Source organism: Zalophus californianus, chromosome 7 (assembly GCF_009762305.2).
Source record: "Zalophus californianus isolate mZalCal1 chromosome 7, mZalCal1.pri.v2, whole genome shotgun sequence".
In the NCBI taxonomy this organism is placed as follows: Eukaryota; Metazoa; Chordata; class Mammalia; order Carnivora; family Otariidae; genus Zalophus; species Zalophus californianus.
This window is the reverse complement of record NC_045601.1, coordinates 116,745,604-116,762,936: the sequence shown is the minus strand read 5'-3', so window position 1 is coordinate 116,762,936 and position 17,333 is coordinate 116,745,604. Positions and strand designations below refer to the sequence as shown.

The 17,333-nt window shown below is 55.7% G+C and overlaps 1 protein-coding gene across 16 annotated transcripts in view; it reads left to right on the top strand.

Annotated features, from left to right (window-relative positions):
- SYNGAP1 (synaptic Ras GTPase activating protein 1) overlaps positions 1-17,121 on the top strand; it is a 31,633-nt gene extending 14,512 nt beyond the window's left edge. Inside the window, exons 6-21 of one of the 16 annotated variants that reach the window (XR_003521285.1) lie at positions 150-303; positions 521-619; positions 1,998-2,624; positions 2,765-2,909; positions 3,136-3,280; positions 4,785-5,021; positions 5,160-5,361; positions 5,567-5,745; positions 6,418-6,459; positions 6,857-7,931; positions 8,331-8,504; positions 10,163-10,374; positions 11,493-11,583; positions 12,415-12,494; positions 14,438-14,550; positions 15,206-15,305. Coding sequence is in view for 7 of the 16 variants with exons in the window: in XM_027601077.1 (XP_027456878.1) it covers positions 150-303; positions 521-619; positions 1,998-2,624; positions 2,765-2,909; positions 3,136-3,280; positions 4,785-5,021; positions 5,160-5,361; positions 5,567-5,745; positions 6,418-6,459; positions 6,857-7,931; positions 8,331-8,504; positions 10,163-10,374; positions 11,493-11,586; positions 15,206-15,352 (3,532 nt within the window). In the remaining 9 variants the exon portion in view is untranslated. Of the gene's footprint in view, positions 1-149; positions 304-520; positions 620-1,997; positions 2,625-2,764; positions 2,910-3,135; positions 3,281-4,784; positions 5,022-5,159; positions 5,362-5,566; positions 5,746-6,417; positions 6,460-6,856; positions 7,932-8,330; positions 8,505-10,162; positions 10,375-11,479; positions 11,587-12,414; positions 12,495-14,432; positions 14,551-15,205 lie in introns of all 16 variants that reach the window. The other 15 variants (XR_003521284.1, XR_003521281.1, XR_003521280.1 and 12 more) reach the window with 15 other exon arrangements.
- The last annotated feature ends 212 nt before the right edge of the window (positions 17,122-17,333 follow it).

Genomic DNA, 17,333 nt, shown 5'->3' with positions numbered 1-17,333 from the left:
CCCAAGGATAGGCCAGCTTTCTTTCTGTCTGTGTCTGTATGGGAAGGGGGTTCAGGAGGCTCTTTCCCCAGGTATCTATCCTAGACCCGGCCCCTGGGTGTGTAAGAAGAGTGAGGCCCTGACCCTGTGGTCTGACCCTTCCCTGCCAGGGCCCGGCTGATGCAGAGCTTCAAGGAGTCACACTCGCATGAGTCCTTGCTGAGCCCTAGCAGTGCGGCCGAGGCCTTGGAGCTCAACTTGGATGAAGATTCCATTATCAAGCCAGTGCATAGCTCCATCCTGGGCCAGGAGTTCTGTTTTGAGGTACTGAGTCTAGTGGGCTGGGGAGGGCAGGAATGATGGAGGGTGAGGGCACGGAGGCCTGGAGAAAGTGGCACAGGTGGGGATGGTAAGGAAACAGAAACCTCTGGGGCTGGGAGAGAGGAGGGTAGGCCAGGGAGGAAGACATGGCGATGGGGTGTCAGGTGCTTAGGAGTCACCTCTCCTCTGGAGCCCCATCTCAACCCCCCACCCCTCTCAGGTAACAACGTCTTCAGGAACAAAATGTTTTGCCTGTCGTTCTGCGGCCGAAAGGGACAAATGGATCGAGAATCTACAACGGGCAGTCAAACCCAACAAGGTATCGGGAGTAAAGGAGACACAGACAGCATGGGCAAGGCAAAGGTCAAGCCACAGGGGAAGCTGGGGGCCTAGGGGGCAAGGTGAGCTAAAGGGAAGGGAGGCTTGGGGAGGAGGGGACCTGGATGAGCAGGAGGTGACCCCCACTTTTCTCGGAGTCCCCATTTCTTTTACCATTCTCTCTGCCTCATGGTCTGTTACCATAGAAGTCATAGATTTGGCGCATTGATCCGCCTTCCCTGTAGGCAAGCAGTGCCCCACCAACACCCTGACAGCTGGACACCTAGCCCCTGCTTGCCATGGGAATGGCGTTTATATGGCAATTAGATGATCTCTAAAGTCCTTCTGGCTCAGAAATTCTACAAGTCTGTGTTCTTCCCAAGGCTTCTCTTTCCTAGGAGAAATGCTCCCAGTCCCGTCAGCTCTTCTCGAATCCCAGGTTCCAGTGAGCTCAGAGTCCTGGCAACCCTCCTCTGGGGGAACCCCTTGTTTTTCATTGTCCGGAACTAGGCCCAAGAGGCTGGATGCAGTGTGACCCATGCAGAGTCCAAACACTGTGTTCTCTTTACGCAGCAGCATCCCCTGAGCTTGGCTAGGACCTTGTGGGCCGCTGCATCCCCCAGGCCCTTTTGCACTAACTCTGCATATAGCCTCACCCATCCCATATTTGTGCAGCTTGCCTTTTCTGTTTTTGCTGTCAATCTCTGATTGTCTTTGGAGGACTCCCCAGTTCTCCTCCTTCAAATTCCATCTTATTATTTTTGGTTTATTCTTTGAGCTTTTGAAATTTTTCCTGATGCTGATTCTATACATGAGCCACCATCTGTATTAGTTGTCTACGGCTGCTATAACAAATTACTACAAATTAGGTCACTTAAAGTGAAAGAACTTTATTCTTCCACAGTTTAGGAGACCAAAAGTCCAAAATGAAGGTGCTGGCAGAACCTTGCTCCCTCTGAAGCTCTAGGAAGAATCCTTCCCTGCCTCTTTTTGTTTTTTTCGTTTTTTCTTCCTTGCCTCTTGATAGCTCCTTGACTTATAGCTGCATCTGTCCAATTTCTGCCTCTGTGTGCCTCCGGTTTCTAAATCTCCCTCTGCATAGAGAAATGAGGCATTGGATTTTCTAATCCAGGATGAATATATCTTAATATGAGTAGATCAGCAAAGACCCTTTTCTCAATGAAGGCTACATTCATAGTTTCCGAGTGGACATGAATTTTGGAGGTGGGGGGACACTATTCAACCCGGTACACATCTTCTCGGCCTTATGATTGCTGTCTTAGAGACCCTGTCTCGTTTTCTCACTGCCTCTCCCCTTTTGGTGTCTCTGTCTCTCTCTCCCTTCCCCTTTATCCACTGTGCCCACCCCACCACCCCAGGACAACAGCCGCCGGGTGGACAACGTGTTGAAGCTGTGGATCATAGAGGCTCGGGAGCTGCCCCCCAAGAAGCGGTACTACTGTGAGCTCTGCCTGGACGACATGCTGTATGCACGCACCACCTCCAAGCCCCGCTCGGCCTCAGGGGACACCGTCTTCTGGGGCGAGCACTTCGAGTTTAACAACCTGCCGGCTGTCCGCGCCCTGCGGCTACATCTGTACCGTGACTCAGACAAAAAGCGCAAGAAGGACAAGGCGGGCTATGTCGGCCTGGTGACTGTGCCTGTGGCCACCCTTGCTGGGCGCCACTTCACAGAGCAGTGGTACCCTGTCACCCTGCCGACGGGCAGCGGGGGCTCCGGGGGCATGGGGGGCTCAGGAGGGGGCGGGGGCTCGGGGAGTGGCTCAGGGGGCAAGGGCAAAGGAGGCTGCCCAGCTGTGCGGCTGAAGGCGCGTTACCAGACAATGAGTATCCTGCCCATGGAGCTGTATAAGGAGTTTGCAGAGTATGTCACCAACCATTATCGGATGCTCTGTGCAGTACTGGAGCCCGCCCTGAATGTGAAGGGCAAGGAGGAGGTCGCCAGTGCACTGGTTCACATTCTGCAGAGTACGGGCAAGGCCAAGGTGAGCGCTGTGCCCTCAGGAACAGGTGACTGGGAGTGGGTACTTGCTGGGGAGGGGGAGATAGCAAGGGTAGGGCACTCTGTCTTCAGAACGAGCTTGGGTTGTACAGAGGCTGACCCTTGGATTTTCCCGGGCCTCAGGACTTCCTTTCAGACATGGCCATGTCTGAGGTGGACCGGTTCATGGAACGGGAGCACCTCATATTCCGCGAGAACACGCTCGCCACTAAAGCCATAGAAGAGTACATGAGACTGATTGGTCAGAAATACCTCAAGGATGCCATTGGTATGGCCCACCCTCAGGTCTTCTTCCCAAACCTACCAGATGTGCATCCCAACCCTAAACCTGGCTACTCCAGACCCCAAGTCACCCTTCCTCAGCTTGATGCTTCCAAGCCTAGAGTCCCCGGACTCCAGCCTCCAACCATGGGATTCCGAGATTCCCCAACCCAGGCAGCCCCCCTCCTTGCTCTTGGCAAGTGTGACCACCCTCTGTTGTGCCCCCACCCCAGGGGAATTCATCCGTGCTCTGTATGAGTCTGAGGAGAACTGCGAGGTGGACCCCATCAAGTGCACGGCGTCCAGCCTGGCAGAGCACCAGGCCAACCTGCGGATGTGCTGTGAGTTGGCCCTGTGCAAGGTGGTCAACTCCCACTGGTGAGACTGGGAACGCTGGGTGGGGGCCAGGGCTGGGGTCGTGTGTTCATCTGTTCATCCATCTGTCCATCCGCAAAGAGGACTGAGTACTGGTTATGGGCAAAGTGGTGTGCTGGGGGCTGTAAAGCAGAGAAGAATGAGGCCTGGCTCTGCCCTGAGAGGGCCTCACCCAGAATGAATAGGGACAGAGTAGATAACACGGAAAGCCACAGGACAGCTGTAGTGTGTGTGAAGTGCCAAGTGAGGGTTCCCCCAGGAAACATGAGGTCAGAGAAGGCAGAGCTTTGATTGGGATAAGCAGGGAAGGCTTCATGGAGGAGGTGTCCCCTGGGGCTGGGCTTTGAAGACTGGGTTGGGTTCTGATACGTGGATATGGTGGGCAAAGGAGACGTTGCAGGAGAAGGCTGTGGGATGGGCACATGTGTGAAGGTGAGCGGCCCGGGAGCTTTCCGGGGCCAGCAGTTAGCTCAGGTTTAATGGAACCCGTGGCTCATAATGGAGAGTGGAAGAAGAGGTCCGGACAGGGGGTTTGGAGTTAGAATCTGGAAGTCCTCAGCTGCCAGGCTAAGGAGATTGAGTTCGCCGGTAGGTCATGGGATGCCATTAGTGGTGCTGGTGCCAAGAGGTATCATGATTGAGATTAATCCTTAAGTGGTGTGGAGTGTGGGGAGTGACTGGAGTAGGGAGAGCAAAGTGCAGGCTAGTTGGAGGTGATTGCTGTTGGATGACATGTGGATCAGGACGGTGGCAGGGAGGGGAACGGGGGCCCACTGTGAAGGCCCCTCTGAGGAAGGGATCAGCTGGAGTTGTCAACTGACTGGGAAGAAGGGAGCTTGTCTGTGGGGAGTCAAGGATGATTCAAGAGGCCATGAGGCTGGTGTTTGAGACCTGTGGCCTCATTGACAGAACCAGGGAAGTCAGGAGGAGGAGCTCGTTGGAGGTGTGGGGGCGATGGTGAGCTCTGTTTTACACTACACGAGTCAGAGTTTAAGGTGTCAATGGGACACTGAAGTGGAACGGGGAGGTGGGGGAGTGAGCGCTGAGCCATTGCAGGGAGTGGGGATCACGCAGGGGCACCTCCATCCCCATTTCCCTGGAATCCAGAAGAGTTGGGGGGTCCGAGCTCCCTGTACCTCAAGTGACCCTCCATCTCTCTCCCATCTCTGTCTCTCCCTGGTGTCTGTTTTTCTTCTACTCCTCTCCTTGTCTCTCTCATACACCCTCCATTCCTCTCCCGCATGTCTCTCTCCCCTCACCCTCTCTCCCCCTCCATTTCTCTCTCCCTGATCTGTCTGTTCCCTCGGCCATAGGCCTCTTCTTCCAGCAGCCTCCTGTCTTCTTGCTGCAGTCCCTCCCTCCCTGTCTCTCCCCGACTCTGTTTCCACACCCTCACCTCCTACCACCCCCCTCAGCATGTTCCCTGGAAGCTGAGGGTCTCTGGGGCTCAGTCCCGGTCTCTCTCTTTCTTTCTCTCTCTCTCTGTCTCCCCACCCCTTCCCCTCAGCGTGTTCCCGAGGGAGCTGAAGGAGGTGTTTGCATCTTGGCGACTGCGCTGCGCAGAGCGGGGCCGGGAGGACATCGCTGACAGGCTGATCAGCGCCTCGCTCTTCTTGCGCTTCCTCTGCCCAGCCATTATGTCGCCCAGTCTCTTTGGGCTCATGCAGGAGTACCCAGATGAGCAGACCTCACGAACCCTAACCCTCATCGCCAAGGTCATCCAAAACCTGGCCAACTTTTCCAAGTGAGGGAAGCCTCAGGCAGGGGTAGAGTCGGGCTGGGGGTGGGCAGGAAGGGTCTCCCGAATCCCCCAGAGACCCTGAGACGGGTGGGAGTGAGGCCTTCTTGTGTGTAACCTCTACCTTCTGGATGCCTTGGCCAGGTTTACCTCAAAGGAGGACTTTCTGGGATTCATGAATGAGTTTCTGGAGCTGGAGTGGGGTTCCATGCAGCAGTTCCTGTATGAGATCTCCAACCTGGACACGCTGACCAACAGTAGTAGCTTTGAGGGTTACATCGACTTGGGCCGAGAGCTCTCCACACTCCATGCCCTGCTCTGGGAGGTGCTGCCCCAGCTCAGTAAGGTCAGCAGATGCCCCTCTGCCCCCTCCCCAGATGTCTCCAGAGGCTCTCTCAGACCACCCCCTGCACAGATTTTTCTCCCCTCCCTGTCCCCAGATGTGTCTCTACCACTCCCCCAGTTCAGACATCCTTCCCCCCACCCCGCACCCTCTGGGGCCCTCTTAGAGCTGGGTGCTTAGCCCCCAGGTAACAGCCTCATCCTTCCAGGAAGCCCTCCTGAAGCTGGGCCCACTGCCCCGGCTCCTCAATGACATCAGCACAGCTCTGAGGAACCCCAACATCCAAAGGCAGCCAAGCCGTCAGAGTGAGCGGCCCCGGCCTCAGCCTGTGGTGCTGCGGGGCCCATCGGCCGAGATGCAGGGCTACATGATGCGGGACCTCAACAGGTGAGTACCTGGGACCCCCACACCTGTGCCCCAGGAGCCCCTACTTTTCTGTTCTGGATACGCTTCACTGGGCCCCAGTGCATCTCTCTAGGGCTTGAAAAAAGGAAAAAGAGTCAGGCTCTCAGAGAAAATGGTAAGGAGACAGGTTAGGCGGAGAGCCCTTTAAGGCCAGAGGGAGCAGGAATCTCCCAGCCCTGGGAAGAGTGCGGGGGCTCCTCTGGCTCCAGCTTGTTGTAAGCCTGGGGCTTCCTGCTGCTAGCTCTGATTTGCCTAGTCCCCCTGCCTGCCCATGCCTGTCCCAGAGCCGAGGTGCCGCCAGACATGTTGGATCAGCCGTGTAGTATCCAAACATTGAACCGTCTGTACGGGTTGGGAAATAAGCACAATTCCAGCCCCCCACCAGAACTGAGCAGACCTCAGTCACGATTCAGCACTGGAGAAGTAACATGGGGACCCTGGCAGGGCCTCCTGAGCCCCAACATCCATTCCAATGTGGCGGCCTCAGCTGCTGCTTGTCCTGCTGACCGCCCTGCTTGTCCCTCCGCCCCGGTCTCCCTCCATGATGCCATACCCATTCCACCATTCCCGCCTCTCGTTCCATGCGTCCACGCCTTCTGCCCACCTCTCTCCTTCTGTCTGTCTGTGCTCGCCCCTCTTCCCATCTCTCTCCAGCTCCATCGACCTACAGTCCTTCATGGCTCGAGGCCTCAACAGGTGAGGGGCTCTCCCCTCCCCCGCCCCCCCTCTCCTCTCCTCTCTGCTCCCCCCACCCCACTCCAGTGGCCTTCACCTTCCTCCTCGCCTCTTCTCCTCCATGCACCCTCATCTCCTCCATATCTGCCCGGACCTGCCCCTCATCCCTCCTCTTGGTGCCCCCATTTCCCCTCCTGTAGGCCTCACTCCCTTCCTGGAGGGGCCTTTTCCTTTCCTTTTTCCCATGTACCCCCTCCCATGCTCCCTGCCGGCCCTCTCCAGAGCTGCCACCGCTGGCTCCCGCCCTTCCCTGCGGGTCCCACTTCTCACCCCAAGGCCTGTGCCAGACCACAGCAGGCTCAGTTGCCAGTGGCCGTGGCCTCACCTCCTGCTCGTATGCCCCTTTCCCTTCCTGCAGCTCTATGGACATGGCTCGCCTCCCCTCCCCAACCAAGGAAAAGCCACCCCCGCCACCCCCTGGTGGGGGTAAAGACCTGTTCTATGTAAGCCGTCCACCCCTGGCCCGTTCCTCGCCAGCATACTGCACAAGCAGCTCGGACATCACAGAGCCAGAGCAGAAGATGCTGAGTGTCAACAAGAGCGTCTCCATGCTGGATTTGCAGGGCGACGGGCCCGGCGGCCGCCTCAACAGTAGCAGTGTGTCCAACCTGGCGGCCGTTGGGGACCTGCTGCACTCAAGCCAGGCTTCCCTGACTGCAGCCTTGGGGCTGCGGCCTGCGCCCGCTGGACGCCTCTCCCAGGGGAGTGGCTCGTCCATTACAGCGGCTGGCATGCGCCTCAGCCAGATGGGTGTCACCACGGATGGTGTCCCTGCCCAGCAACTGCGCATCCCCCTCTCCTTCCAGAACCCTCTCTTCCACATGGCTGCTGATGGGCCAGGCCCCCCAGGGGGCCACGGAGGGGGTGGTGGTCACGGCCCACCTTCCTCCCATCACCACCATCACCACCATCACCACCACCGAGGTGGAGAGCCTCCCGGGGACACCTTTGCCCCATTCCATGGCTATAGCAAGAGCGAGGACCTCTCCTCAGGGGTCCCCAAGCCCCCTGCCGCTTCCATCCTTCACAGCCACAGCTACAGTGATGAGTTTGGACCCTCTGGCACTGACTTCACCCGTCGGCAGCTCTCACTCCAGGACAACCTGCAGCACATGCTGTCCCCTCCCCAGATCACCATTGGTCCCCAGAGGCCTGCCCCCTCAGGGCCTGGAGGTGGGAGCGGCGGTGGGGGCAGTGGTGGGGGTGGCGGGGGCCAACCGCCTCCATTGCAGAGGGGCAAGTCTCAGCAGTTGACGGTCAGCGCTGCCCAGAAACCCCGGCCATCCAGTGGGAATCTGTTGCAGTCACCGGAGCCAAGCTATGGCCCTGCCCGTCCGCGGCAACAGAGCCTCAGCAAAGAGGGCAGCATTGGGGGCAGCGGGGGCAGCGGTGGCGGAGGGGGTGGGGGGCTCAAGCCCTCCATCACCAAGCAGGTACGTGAGGGTGGGAGGAAGGCCAAATGGGTGAGGAACAGGGAGGGAAGGAAGAAGTGGGTTGGGGAGGTGGGGGCAGCATAGTCGGGGGTCTGAAGTTACAGTGTTCTCACCTCCTTTCATTCATTAAACAAATTGTATAGAGTCCCTGCTACGGGCCATGTCCTGTTGTAGGCACTGTGGGGTTGACAGTGAACGCCACACAAACCCTGCCCTGGTGGAGCTCGCCTCTCCAGAGGGGAGACATGACGAATAAACAGCATTCACAAGGGCATCAACACTAGAGCAGGGGAACAAGACTGGGATGGTCATCTCCTTTGGCAGCACTCTCTCCTCCTAAATGCATCCTGCCTTTTCCCACCTTTCCTCTCTCTTCACCTCCACCCTGCCCCATCCCAGCATTCTCAGGCGCCATCCACGCTGAACCCCACCATGCCAGCCTCCGAGCGGACGGTGGCCTGGGTCTCCAACATGCCTCACCTGTCAGCTGACATCGAGAGTGCCCACATCGAGCGAGAAGAGTACAAGCTCAAGGAGTACTCTAAGTCGATGGATGAGAGCCGACTGGACAGGGTACGCCGGGCCCCTGACCTTCCTGTTACCCACAGGGGAAGCCTCTAGACGCTTTTCAGGGAAGCACTGGGGGTCAGGTAGTTACAGTAGAAAGAAGAAGAGACAAAGACCTGATCCCCTTTCTTGAGAAGGCTTCAATTTTCTAGGGGAGGCTGGGCACACAGTCTGTTGGAAAGCCAACTTCCAACTTTATTTTGTGGCTTCTATGCATCATAGACAGTTTGTGGAGAAATATTCTATGTTAAAGCTTATTTCCGTGTTCCTCCCCAGGGAGAACATAAGCCCTGGCTCCTATGACTACTCAGGAAAGGGAGGGCTGCCCTACCAGCAGTGTGAGCTGCTACATTGGGTGGTGGGCAGAGGGGTTGCAGTTGTACTACAAATTATGTCTAGCTTACCCAGTCATCGTCCCACCGGCATAGGTGACAGAGGGTCGGTGTTGGAAAAGTGGTGTGTATTGGCCCGTGTGTGGAAAGACCAGACTCTCAGCTGGTGGTGACCCAGAGCAAAAGACAGCAAGAGCTCAGGGGCACACACAGATAACTTAGCAGAAAGCTCCTTGGGGAAGCTGTCGCTCCAAGGACTCTGAAGAAGAGGGTGGCTGTAGGATTAGCTTAATGTAAAGACTGTAGGACCCCAACTTGGGGGGAGCAGAGACAGGTTTCTTGGGAGCTGTGGTCTTTGGGCATAGGAAAATGTTGGGACTGACCTAGGTGGACTTGGTTTAGCAAGTTCCCTGAGAGAATTAGGCCCTAATGCCCCAAGATAGCCAGCTTAGGTAATAAATAACATCTCTCTTTTGTGTCTAGAATGGGGTTGATTATGTATGTATTCTCTTTGGAGAATGAGCAAATACTCTCTCAAATCATTTTTTCTGTTCTATGGCTCAGATGAGCTATTTTTGTTGAGGAAAGCTCTAGACTAGGACCGTCCAGTAGAATTTTCTGCAGTAATGAGAAATGTTCTATGATCTACATTGTCCGGTATGATAACCACTGGCCACATGTGGCTGATGCAATTGAGGAATTAAATGTTTAGTTTTATTTACATTTTAAATAGCCACACATAGCTAGTGGCTACTGTATTGGATAGCACACAGCTCTAGACTCTAGAGCCAATAGGCAGGTAAAATGACTCTCTTGTGCCCTTCTAGCCCCAGAATTCCGGGATCATTATCAACAGAGAGGCAGTCTGACATTCTTAGCCTGGACTAGTTTGAAGCCCAGACCCGTGATCCCACGGAGCCTCTCCTTATCCAATGTCTTTTCTTGCTGGGTCTTCCCCAGGTGATCTGGTTGGATTGAGGAATCACCTTAATCTTTCATTTCTGGGTACAGTCACTCAAGGTGTGTCCTTGAGTCTGTCTAGGTTCTTATGTGGGTCCTCATGTGTCCAGATTTACATGTGAGGGCAGGTATATACTTCTCAGGGTATGGGAGCATATGACCTTGGTCCATTTTAAAGGAGCCTTAGTTAGCTCCAGAGAACGTCAAATGCCACCGTGTCTGGTATGATCAGCAGGCAGGGAAAGGGCTGCAGAAGGCAGTTGGGATGTCCCTCACCATGCAGTGGCTGCATGGTAGTCAAGGACAGAGACTGGGTGGTGCGGTTGGGGTGAGGCACCCCTCACAGTGCGGGGTCGTGTGCCCGGCGGGCAGGTGAAGGAGTATGAGGAGGAGATCCACTCACTGAAGGAGCGGCTGCACATGTCCAACCGGAAGCTAGAAGAGTATGAGCGGAGGCTGCTGTCCCAGGAAGAGCAGACCAGCAAAATCTTGATGCAGTATCAGGCCCGACTGGAGCAGAGTGAGAAGAGGCTAAGGCAGCAACAGGTGGAGAAGGATTCGCAGATCAAAAGCATCATTGGCAGGTGAGGGGCGGCCTGGGGAGGGGTAGCAAGGGAGAGCCTGAGGCTGAAGAGAGCCAGTGAGCTTCCCCTCCAGCCTCCAGCCCCAAACTCAGGACACCATGAGGAAAGCCCATGACCCTGCTCCCAGAGATTGCCACTCACTCACCAATCACCAAATGGGGAGAAACTTCTTGCTTAGTGCATAAATGTTCTCTCCTGATAGAGTAACTTCTGAAGCCCTTGGAAAATGTGCCTGTTACTGTCCATCACTATGTGTCTGGCCCCAGCCTAGGCTGGGACTCCCCACTGGTTATCCTCAATCCAGCCTGTGATGTTCTCCCCAAACCCAAGCAGAGATTCCCTAGCCAGAGTAGCCCCTGGCCATCCCTATCCTCGGTAAACCCTCTCCAGTCCTCAAAAGATGTTCTGTTAGAAAGTGAATGACCCTTCTTTTAGCGTGTGAACATTTTCACCTGCTCTGCCAAGCCTTGGCCTCCAAAGAAGGTGTCTCAGCAAGGGGGTCAGCTGTCCTGAGAAGTGGATGGGACCCCAGGCCCCACTCTAACCAGAGCCAGTCCCGTTTTGGTCCACTCTGAATGTAGCTTTGAGTAAGATTAATTAGAAGAAAAAGGCTTGACTTGAAACTTATTTTGAAACCCTGCTCTAATGGATATCCTTGCTGAGAAATCACCTTGAGAATTTTCATCAAAGGCAGGGACGTGGTGGGAATGACGACTGTAGAGACCCCTCTTGGGCTAGGGGGCATCCCACTGGAGGCACTGGAGGTATCCTAGGTTCAGTCAGGTAGAATGGGACGTGGAAGCCAGGCCTTAAGCCACAGAGGGGCTGTGGGAGGGCACAGTCCTGAATGGGAAGATGTAGGGCTTAGGGGGTGTCTGGGCGGTAGAGGTCTTTGAGGCCCAGAAAGTGGTCCTTAGCAGGGAAATGTGAGGGTCCCTGAGAGGAAGGTTAACACAGGGAGTCTTTTGGGTCGTAACAATGGAAGGATTCTGAGGGCAGAGGAGAAGGATGCCTGAGGCTTTTCCAGAGAGCTACAGGGGTTCCCCAGGGTCAGGAGTTCCACTGGCAGGCTCCAAGCCCGTGCCCGCCACTAACCCCACTGAAGCCCGTCCCTTCAGGCTGATGCTGGTGGAGGAGGAGCTGCGCCGGGACCACCCCGCCATGCCTGAGCCACTGCCCGAACCCAAGAAGAGGCTGCTCGACGCTCAGGTGGAAATTACAATGTCATTTATCTTCTCCGTGTCCCATCCCCATCCATCCCACTGTCCTTCGTGCACTCACTGCACCAGCCACCCAGCCCCATCTCCATCTGTCTCCCACTGTCCTCCGTTTGTCCACTGGCTGCTCCTGGCAGCCCCCCCAGTGACCCCATCTTCATCCCATCGTCTGTGCCTTTGTCACTCCTGGCAGTGTCAGCCCCACCCCTGTGCCTTCCTGCCCCGTCTTTCCCACTCCTGTCTGGGTCTTGGAACATCCACCAGAACCTCAGTCTCTCTGCCCCCGGACCCCACCCAGTTCCCGGCACCCCTGCCCCATCTTGTGCCTGCTCCTGTTCACATCAGGGAGTTCAGCTTCCTCTGAGCTCTCCTTGAGCCAGAAGGGCTAGAGGCTGTAGTTTGCTGGAATAGAGTATGAGTTCCAGCTTCTCAGGCTCTGGATGGCCCCCATCACCTCTATTCTCTTGGCTTCCCAATTTTCCTGTTTCCTGGGCAGCTTCTGAATAGCTTCCTCTTCTGACTCTTTAGCTCTTGAAGGCCCCTCCCACCCCATAAACTCTCCTTCCCTCAGTATTTAAATCCAGTGAAGGCCTCTGGCCTGTGCCTCTGTTCTTCACACCTGTCCAGCTCTCCAGCTCCCTGCTGCCCTCCCTCTCTTCTCAGCCAGCTTTTGAGACCTCCCTCCTGCACCCTTACCCCTTGCTCTCCCCAATTCTGCTCACTTTCCCACCCACGCTCCTCCTTCCTCTGCTCTGACCGCCAGGCTTCCCCACCACTACTGCTAAGGCTCCTGACCCCATGACCCCACTCTCTCCCCCTGCAGCTCCTCATCAGGTAATTCTCCTGGTTCCGCTTTGACTACGGGCGGAGGACACAGGGGGAGGTGACTCCGGACCACTGCAGGTTGGTCGTGAAGCCCACTCCCCTCCGACTCTCTGGAGCCTCTCCCCACCGCCCCCCCCATTGCTTCTCTCCACACCCGAGAACCTCCACAGACCCTACCCTCCTGACACCTCCTGCACAGACCCATTTCCAAGCTGCTGCCCAGAGAGAGCACTTCCTGCTGCTCCCGGAACTGTTCAGTGACACCCTGCCAACACCAAGCATTTTACCCTGGACAGGCCCAGCACATCCCCACATCTCCTTCGATAGAACCCACTGCCCAGCCTCCTCTCAGTCCTCTTCCTCTGCCTCTCCAGTGTATGTCTGTCACCCCCCATTTCACCAGAGCGTCCTTGGGAGTTGGGACGTTGGGGGTGGGCCTTGTTAAGGGGTGGCCATGATGATGGGTTGGGGGACCCTGGCTAGAGGGACTGTGCTGACTGCAGCAGGTAGGTGGGGGTTTCCTCTTCCTTCCCTAACCTTGGTTCTCCACGCCTCCTTCCACCCCTCACCTGTTCCTCTCTTCCTCTTCCCTTACATCTGAAGTAGAAGGCATCTGCAGCTCCTATTGGGCCCCACTGGGTGGGAATTATGGGTAAGCTAACTCAGGAAGACTTTGGGAAGGGGCACTGGAAAGAAGCTGTTCAGGATGTCAGGACATTAGGCAGGGTGAGTGGAACAAGAAGAAACAAAAAAAAGAGCCTTGACAGATGTTAGGATGCAGACTGGCCCATGTGGCGTGGGAGTTGGAAGTGGGGTGAGCTGTCTTCCTAGATAAGATCATGGGCTCAGTAGCCATGTGGATTCCCAGGCAGAGATGCCAGGAACAGCATGTTAAATAATCTATTCTTCTTGTCAGAGCTCACTCCCCCTCTCCTGCCACCCAGTGGCCTTGCCGGACGCACAGTCCTACCCAAAAACCAGTAAATGGGAACCTGTCAGCCACTGACATCATTTCTGAGGTGCTTTTCTGTGGGACTGATCTGCAGTGGGCAGTGGCTCCTCACACTGTAATTTTAACTCTCTGCTTGCCCAGCCTCTCTGTCAAAGTAGTTAGTGATCTGTAAACAGATGCTAAAAGGCACCAGGGGACCTCACCATTTAAAGGACTCCTGCAGTGAATTCTTTTGTGAAATGAATAATGGTACCCTCATTTATCTACTTTCTAAATTTGGGTCCATGGGGGTGTAGGGGGCATGCCTATGTTCTGTTGCCAGCAGACAAGCAGAGAGGAGGGAATCTGAGGTTCCCTTCCCCTGCTCTCCTGCCATACTCAGGATCCCCTACCATACGTAATTTCCTCTCTCTCACTGACTTGGGGAAAGTGTGCGAGATGCTCAGCAAGCTAAGGGGGAGGCTTTGCTTAAGGCTGGGGTTTTGGTGATCTTCTGAGAGGTGAGCTCTTCGATTTGGAAGGGAGAACTGATCCGGGAGCCTCTACTTGGAATGTTTTTGTATCCCACAGAGATATGGTTACACATAATGGGCCTAAATGCCCAGTGGCCTGAGAAATAATTTGGACACTTTCTAAATCACTTTTAGGTATTGGTCCCTCTGCAATGCAGTCATTCATCGGCTTAAAAAATTAATTTTGTGCCTGTATTTTAAAACACCAAGTGAGCGACCAGAAGTGTAGTACAGGTGGCTTCCTTCTCTCCCAGCAGAGGAACAGAAGCCAGAGTTGAGGGCAGGAGGCAGGAGCTAGCTGGTCCAGGGGTGGGAGTAGGGTCTGGTACCCCTCTCCATCTAACAGGGATCCCAAGGCGAGGGATTGAAAGGAACATGGGGGTGGAAAGGAATGAAGCAGTTCTGCTTCCTGGGGACACAGAGATGGGGGCATGCTGTGCCTCTGCAGACGCTCCTAGTCATTTCTGCCCTTAGCACGAGAGAGGCAGCCCTCCCCCAATGTTTTTACCGTCCCCCATCACTTCCCTGAATCTCTCGCCCCCCACGCCCCAGTACAGTTAAACCTCTCGAATTTGGAAAGTTATATTCGAGAAGATGACCACTCTGAACAAGTGACAAAACTGAACGGCAGTGTCTATTTAATGAAATGCATGTCTTCAAAATACATACAGTAAGTAGGACTCGATGAACAAGGCTTTTCCACTGGAGGCCCTCAGGGAGCACACGTTAATGAACAGATAGGATTCCAAAGTCTGTTGGCTGGTACCCTCCTACAGACACGTTTCCACTATTAATTTGCTTAGCACACCCTTTCTTCAGAGCTAAAGGAAAATGCAAGCCCAGTTTTTGTTCAAATTATGAAAAAAGTCCAAATCCATGGGGGTTTGGATTAATGAGGTTTTGCTGTACTGCCTCCCCTTGTTCCCTCAACACAAAGTTCCTACCTTGGATTGGGGGTGGGCTGGGAGGGGGTTCCACGAGGAGGAGGGCGGCTGGGTAGGGGAAGGTACAGGGGGTTAGGCGGGGGGTGAGATAGGAACTTGTTTCTTTTGAACTGGTTTCCTGGTATGGCTCCCTGGGTTGAAGGCCTGTTAGGAGTCAGGGGGTGAGATTCTCTTCTCCCTGATCCCAGAAGATGTAACTTCTACTGCAGGTGAGAAAAAAATAGGAGGATGGGGGTGGGGGGTTGTCCTGGGGGCAGGGAGGGGGACATGGTTTATGGAGTGGGCTGGTTATGGTGGGGGGGCCATGGCTAAGGGGGCTAACACCCAGGCCCCCGCGAAGCGTCTCAATAAGTCCGCGCTCTCCTCTTTGGTGTCTTGCAGGAGAGGCAGCTTCCCCCCTTGGGTCCAACAAACCCGCGTGTGACGCTGGCCCCACCTTGGAACGGCCTGGCCCCCCCAGCACCGCCCCCCCCACCCCGGCTGCAGATCACCGAGAACGGCGAGTTCCGAAACACCGCAGACCACTAGCCCACCCAGCCTCACAGACCTTCTCCCTCCCCATGCACCCCACCCTGGAATAGCACCCACCACCAGGACTGGATGTCGCCGAGGGACAGCGGGATTGCCTCCCTGAATGCCTCCTTGGGGGGCACCAATCCCCCACCCCCACTGCACCATTTCCAGGGGGGAAGAGTGCGGACCCTTAGCTGTCCCCTTTTCCTTCCTGTTGGGGTGCTGCCCCCTGTGGCCCCCAGGGACCCTTGCCCCAGGACACCACCTACCCCACACAGACCCCTTCACTCTGGGGTGCTATCCCCATCCTCTGCCTCATCGTTCCCCTGAGCACTGGGGGACAGACCCTCACCCCCACCCTGGGGGTGTGGCACCTCCAAACTTTCAACTTCAGGGTGATTTTTTAGCAGTAACCAGAGCTGACAATCTAACTCCCCTCCACCGCCCCATTTGACCTCCCCTGTCCCCCTTGTTATGGGGAGGGGACCCCAGGTGAGGGGGCCCTGTTACCCCTTGATTTCTCAGGAGCGTCTGGGGGGGCTCAGCACGCACAAACTCCTTCTCCTACTACTCTTAAATTTACTCCCTCCCCACCCAGAACCCAGATGGGGTGGAGGGGCCACCGGGGCAGGGAGGGGGCGGCAAGGGGGGAACGGGAGTCGTCTCCCCTTCCTCCCACACCTGATCTGCTCTTGGCTGGTCCCAGAGCGGGGTGAGGGGGCTTATGCCCCCCCCTCCCCCAGTGTGTTGGGTGGGGTGGAATTGAGGTTAGGGTGAGGGGTTAGGGTCTAGGAGGGTGTGTGTGTTAGGGAGGACAGACCAGTTGATCTGCCCTACCCTGACACACACAGTCCCCTTCGCCCCTCCCCTCTCTCTTCTTGGTCTCTACTCCCAGGGGGAGGGGGGAACTTACTCTAGGAAAAGCCATGTCTCTCTCCCCCAGGGTGGGGGGACCTGTGTTGGAGGAGGGGTGTTGGGGGCCCCCTTCCATGACTCTGTCCCCCCGGGGGAGGTAGGACAGGGCTGGGCTTCCCTCTCATCCTCCCCCCTCCCCAATCTCCCTCCACCTCCCTCCCTCCCGCCAGCTCCACAATTTTTCGGTGTTTCTCTGTACATAGCTCTCTGGCGGGATAGGGGAGGTAGGATGGATGGGGTTTAGGGTGGGTAGGTCATGGGAGGGGAGAAGCCCCTCCTTGGCACCCCCTTTTCCCTGACTGCTGTCCCCTACCCAGCCTTGCCCCCTCATCCCTTCTTGCGTTTGGTATTGAGACTCTTTCCAGACTTCACCCTTCTTTCTTTTGTATGGACAGTTCCTCTTCAGTCCCATCCCCCTACACACATACACCCAGCCGGGGCCAAATTTATACTTATATAAAAGTTGTAAATATGTGAAATTTTATCCCTGTGCCCTTTCCTTGCTTTCCCAACCTCAGACCCTGCCCCTGGACCCCCTTTCCTCCTCTCTTTGGCTGTTGTAATTATCTGGGGTTTGTACTGTACATATCGGGGGTGTGTGTGTGTGGGCTGGGGGCAACCCCTCTGTACAGAGCTTCCTGGCCCCCTCCCCCCCCACGCTTCCCTCCCCCTCCACCACCCTAAGGGTAGGGAGATGCTCTTCCTACCTGTTTTATTTTGTTTTCTCGTTATCCCTCCCTACCCTATCCCACCCTACTCCCGGCCTTCTCTGTCCTCCACCACTATCCCTTTTTCTCCACTCCCAGCCCCATTTCCTTTTTTTCTGGAGTGTGTGGTGAAACAGAAAAATCATGTTTAATAAACGGAGATTGTTCTTTTATCGCTGTGCTGACTTTCCTAAGCTGGGACCTCCAGGCGGACAAGCAGGGTCCTGCTTTTTGACAGGAAGCTGACAGCCTGGGAGAAACTATATCCCTGCCTGAAGCCAGAGTCTCCTCCAGAGTATCATTCTCCCACCCAGAGATGAGATTTATTCTGTTTTGGAGCAGGGGTTGTGCACTGGCCAAGCTTACCCAATCTC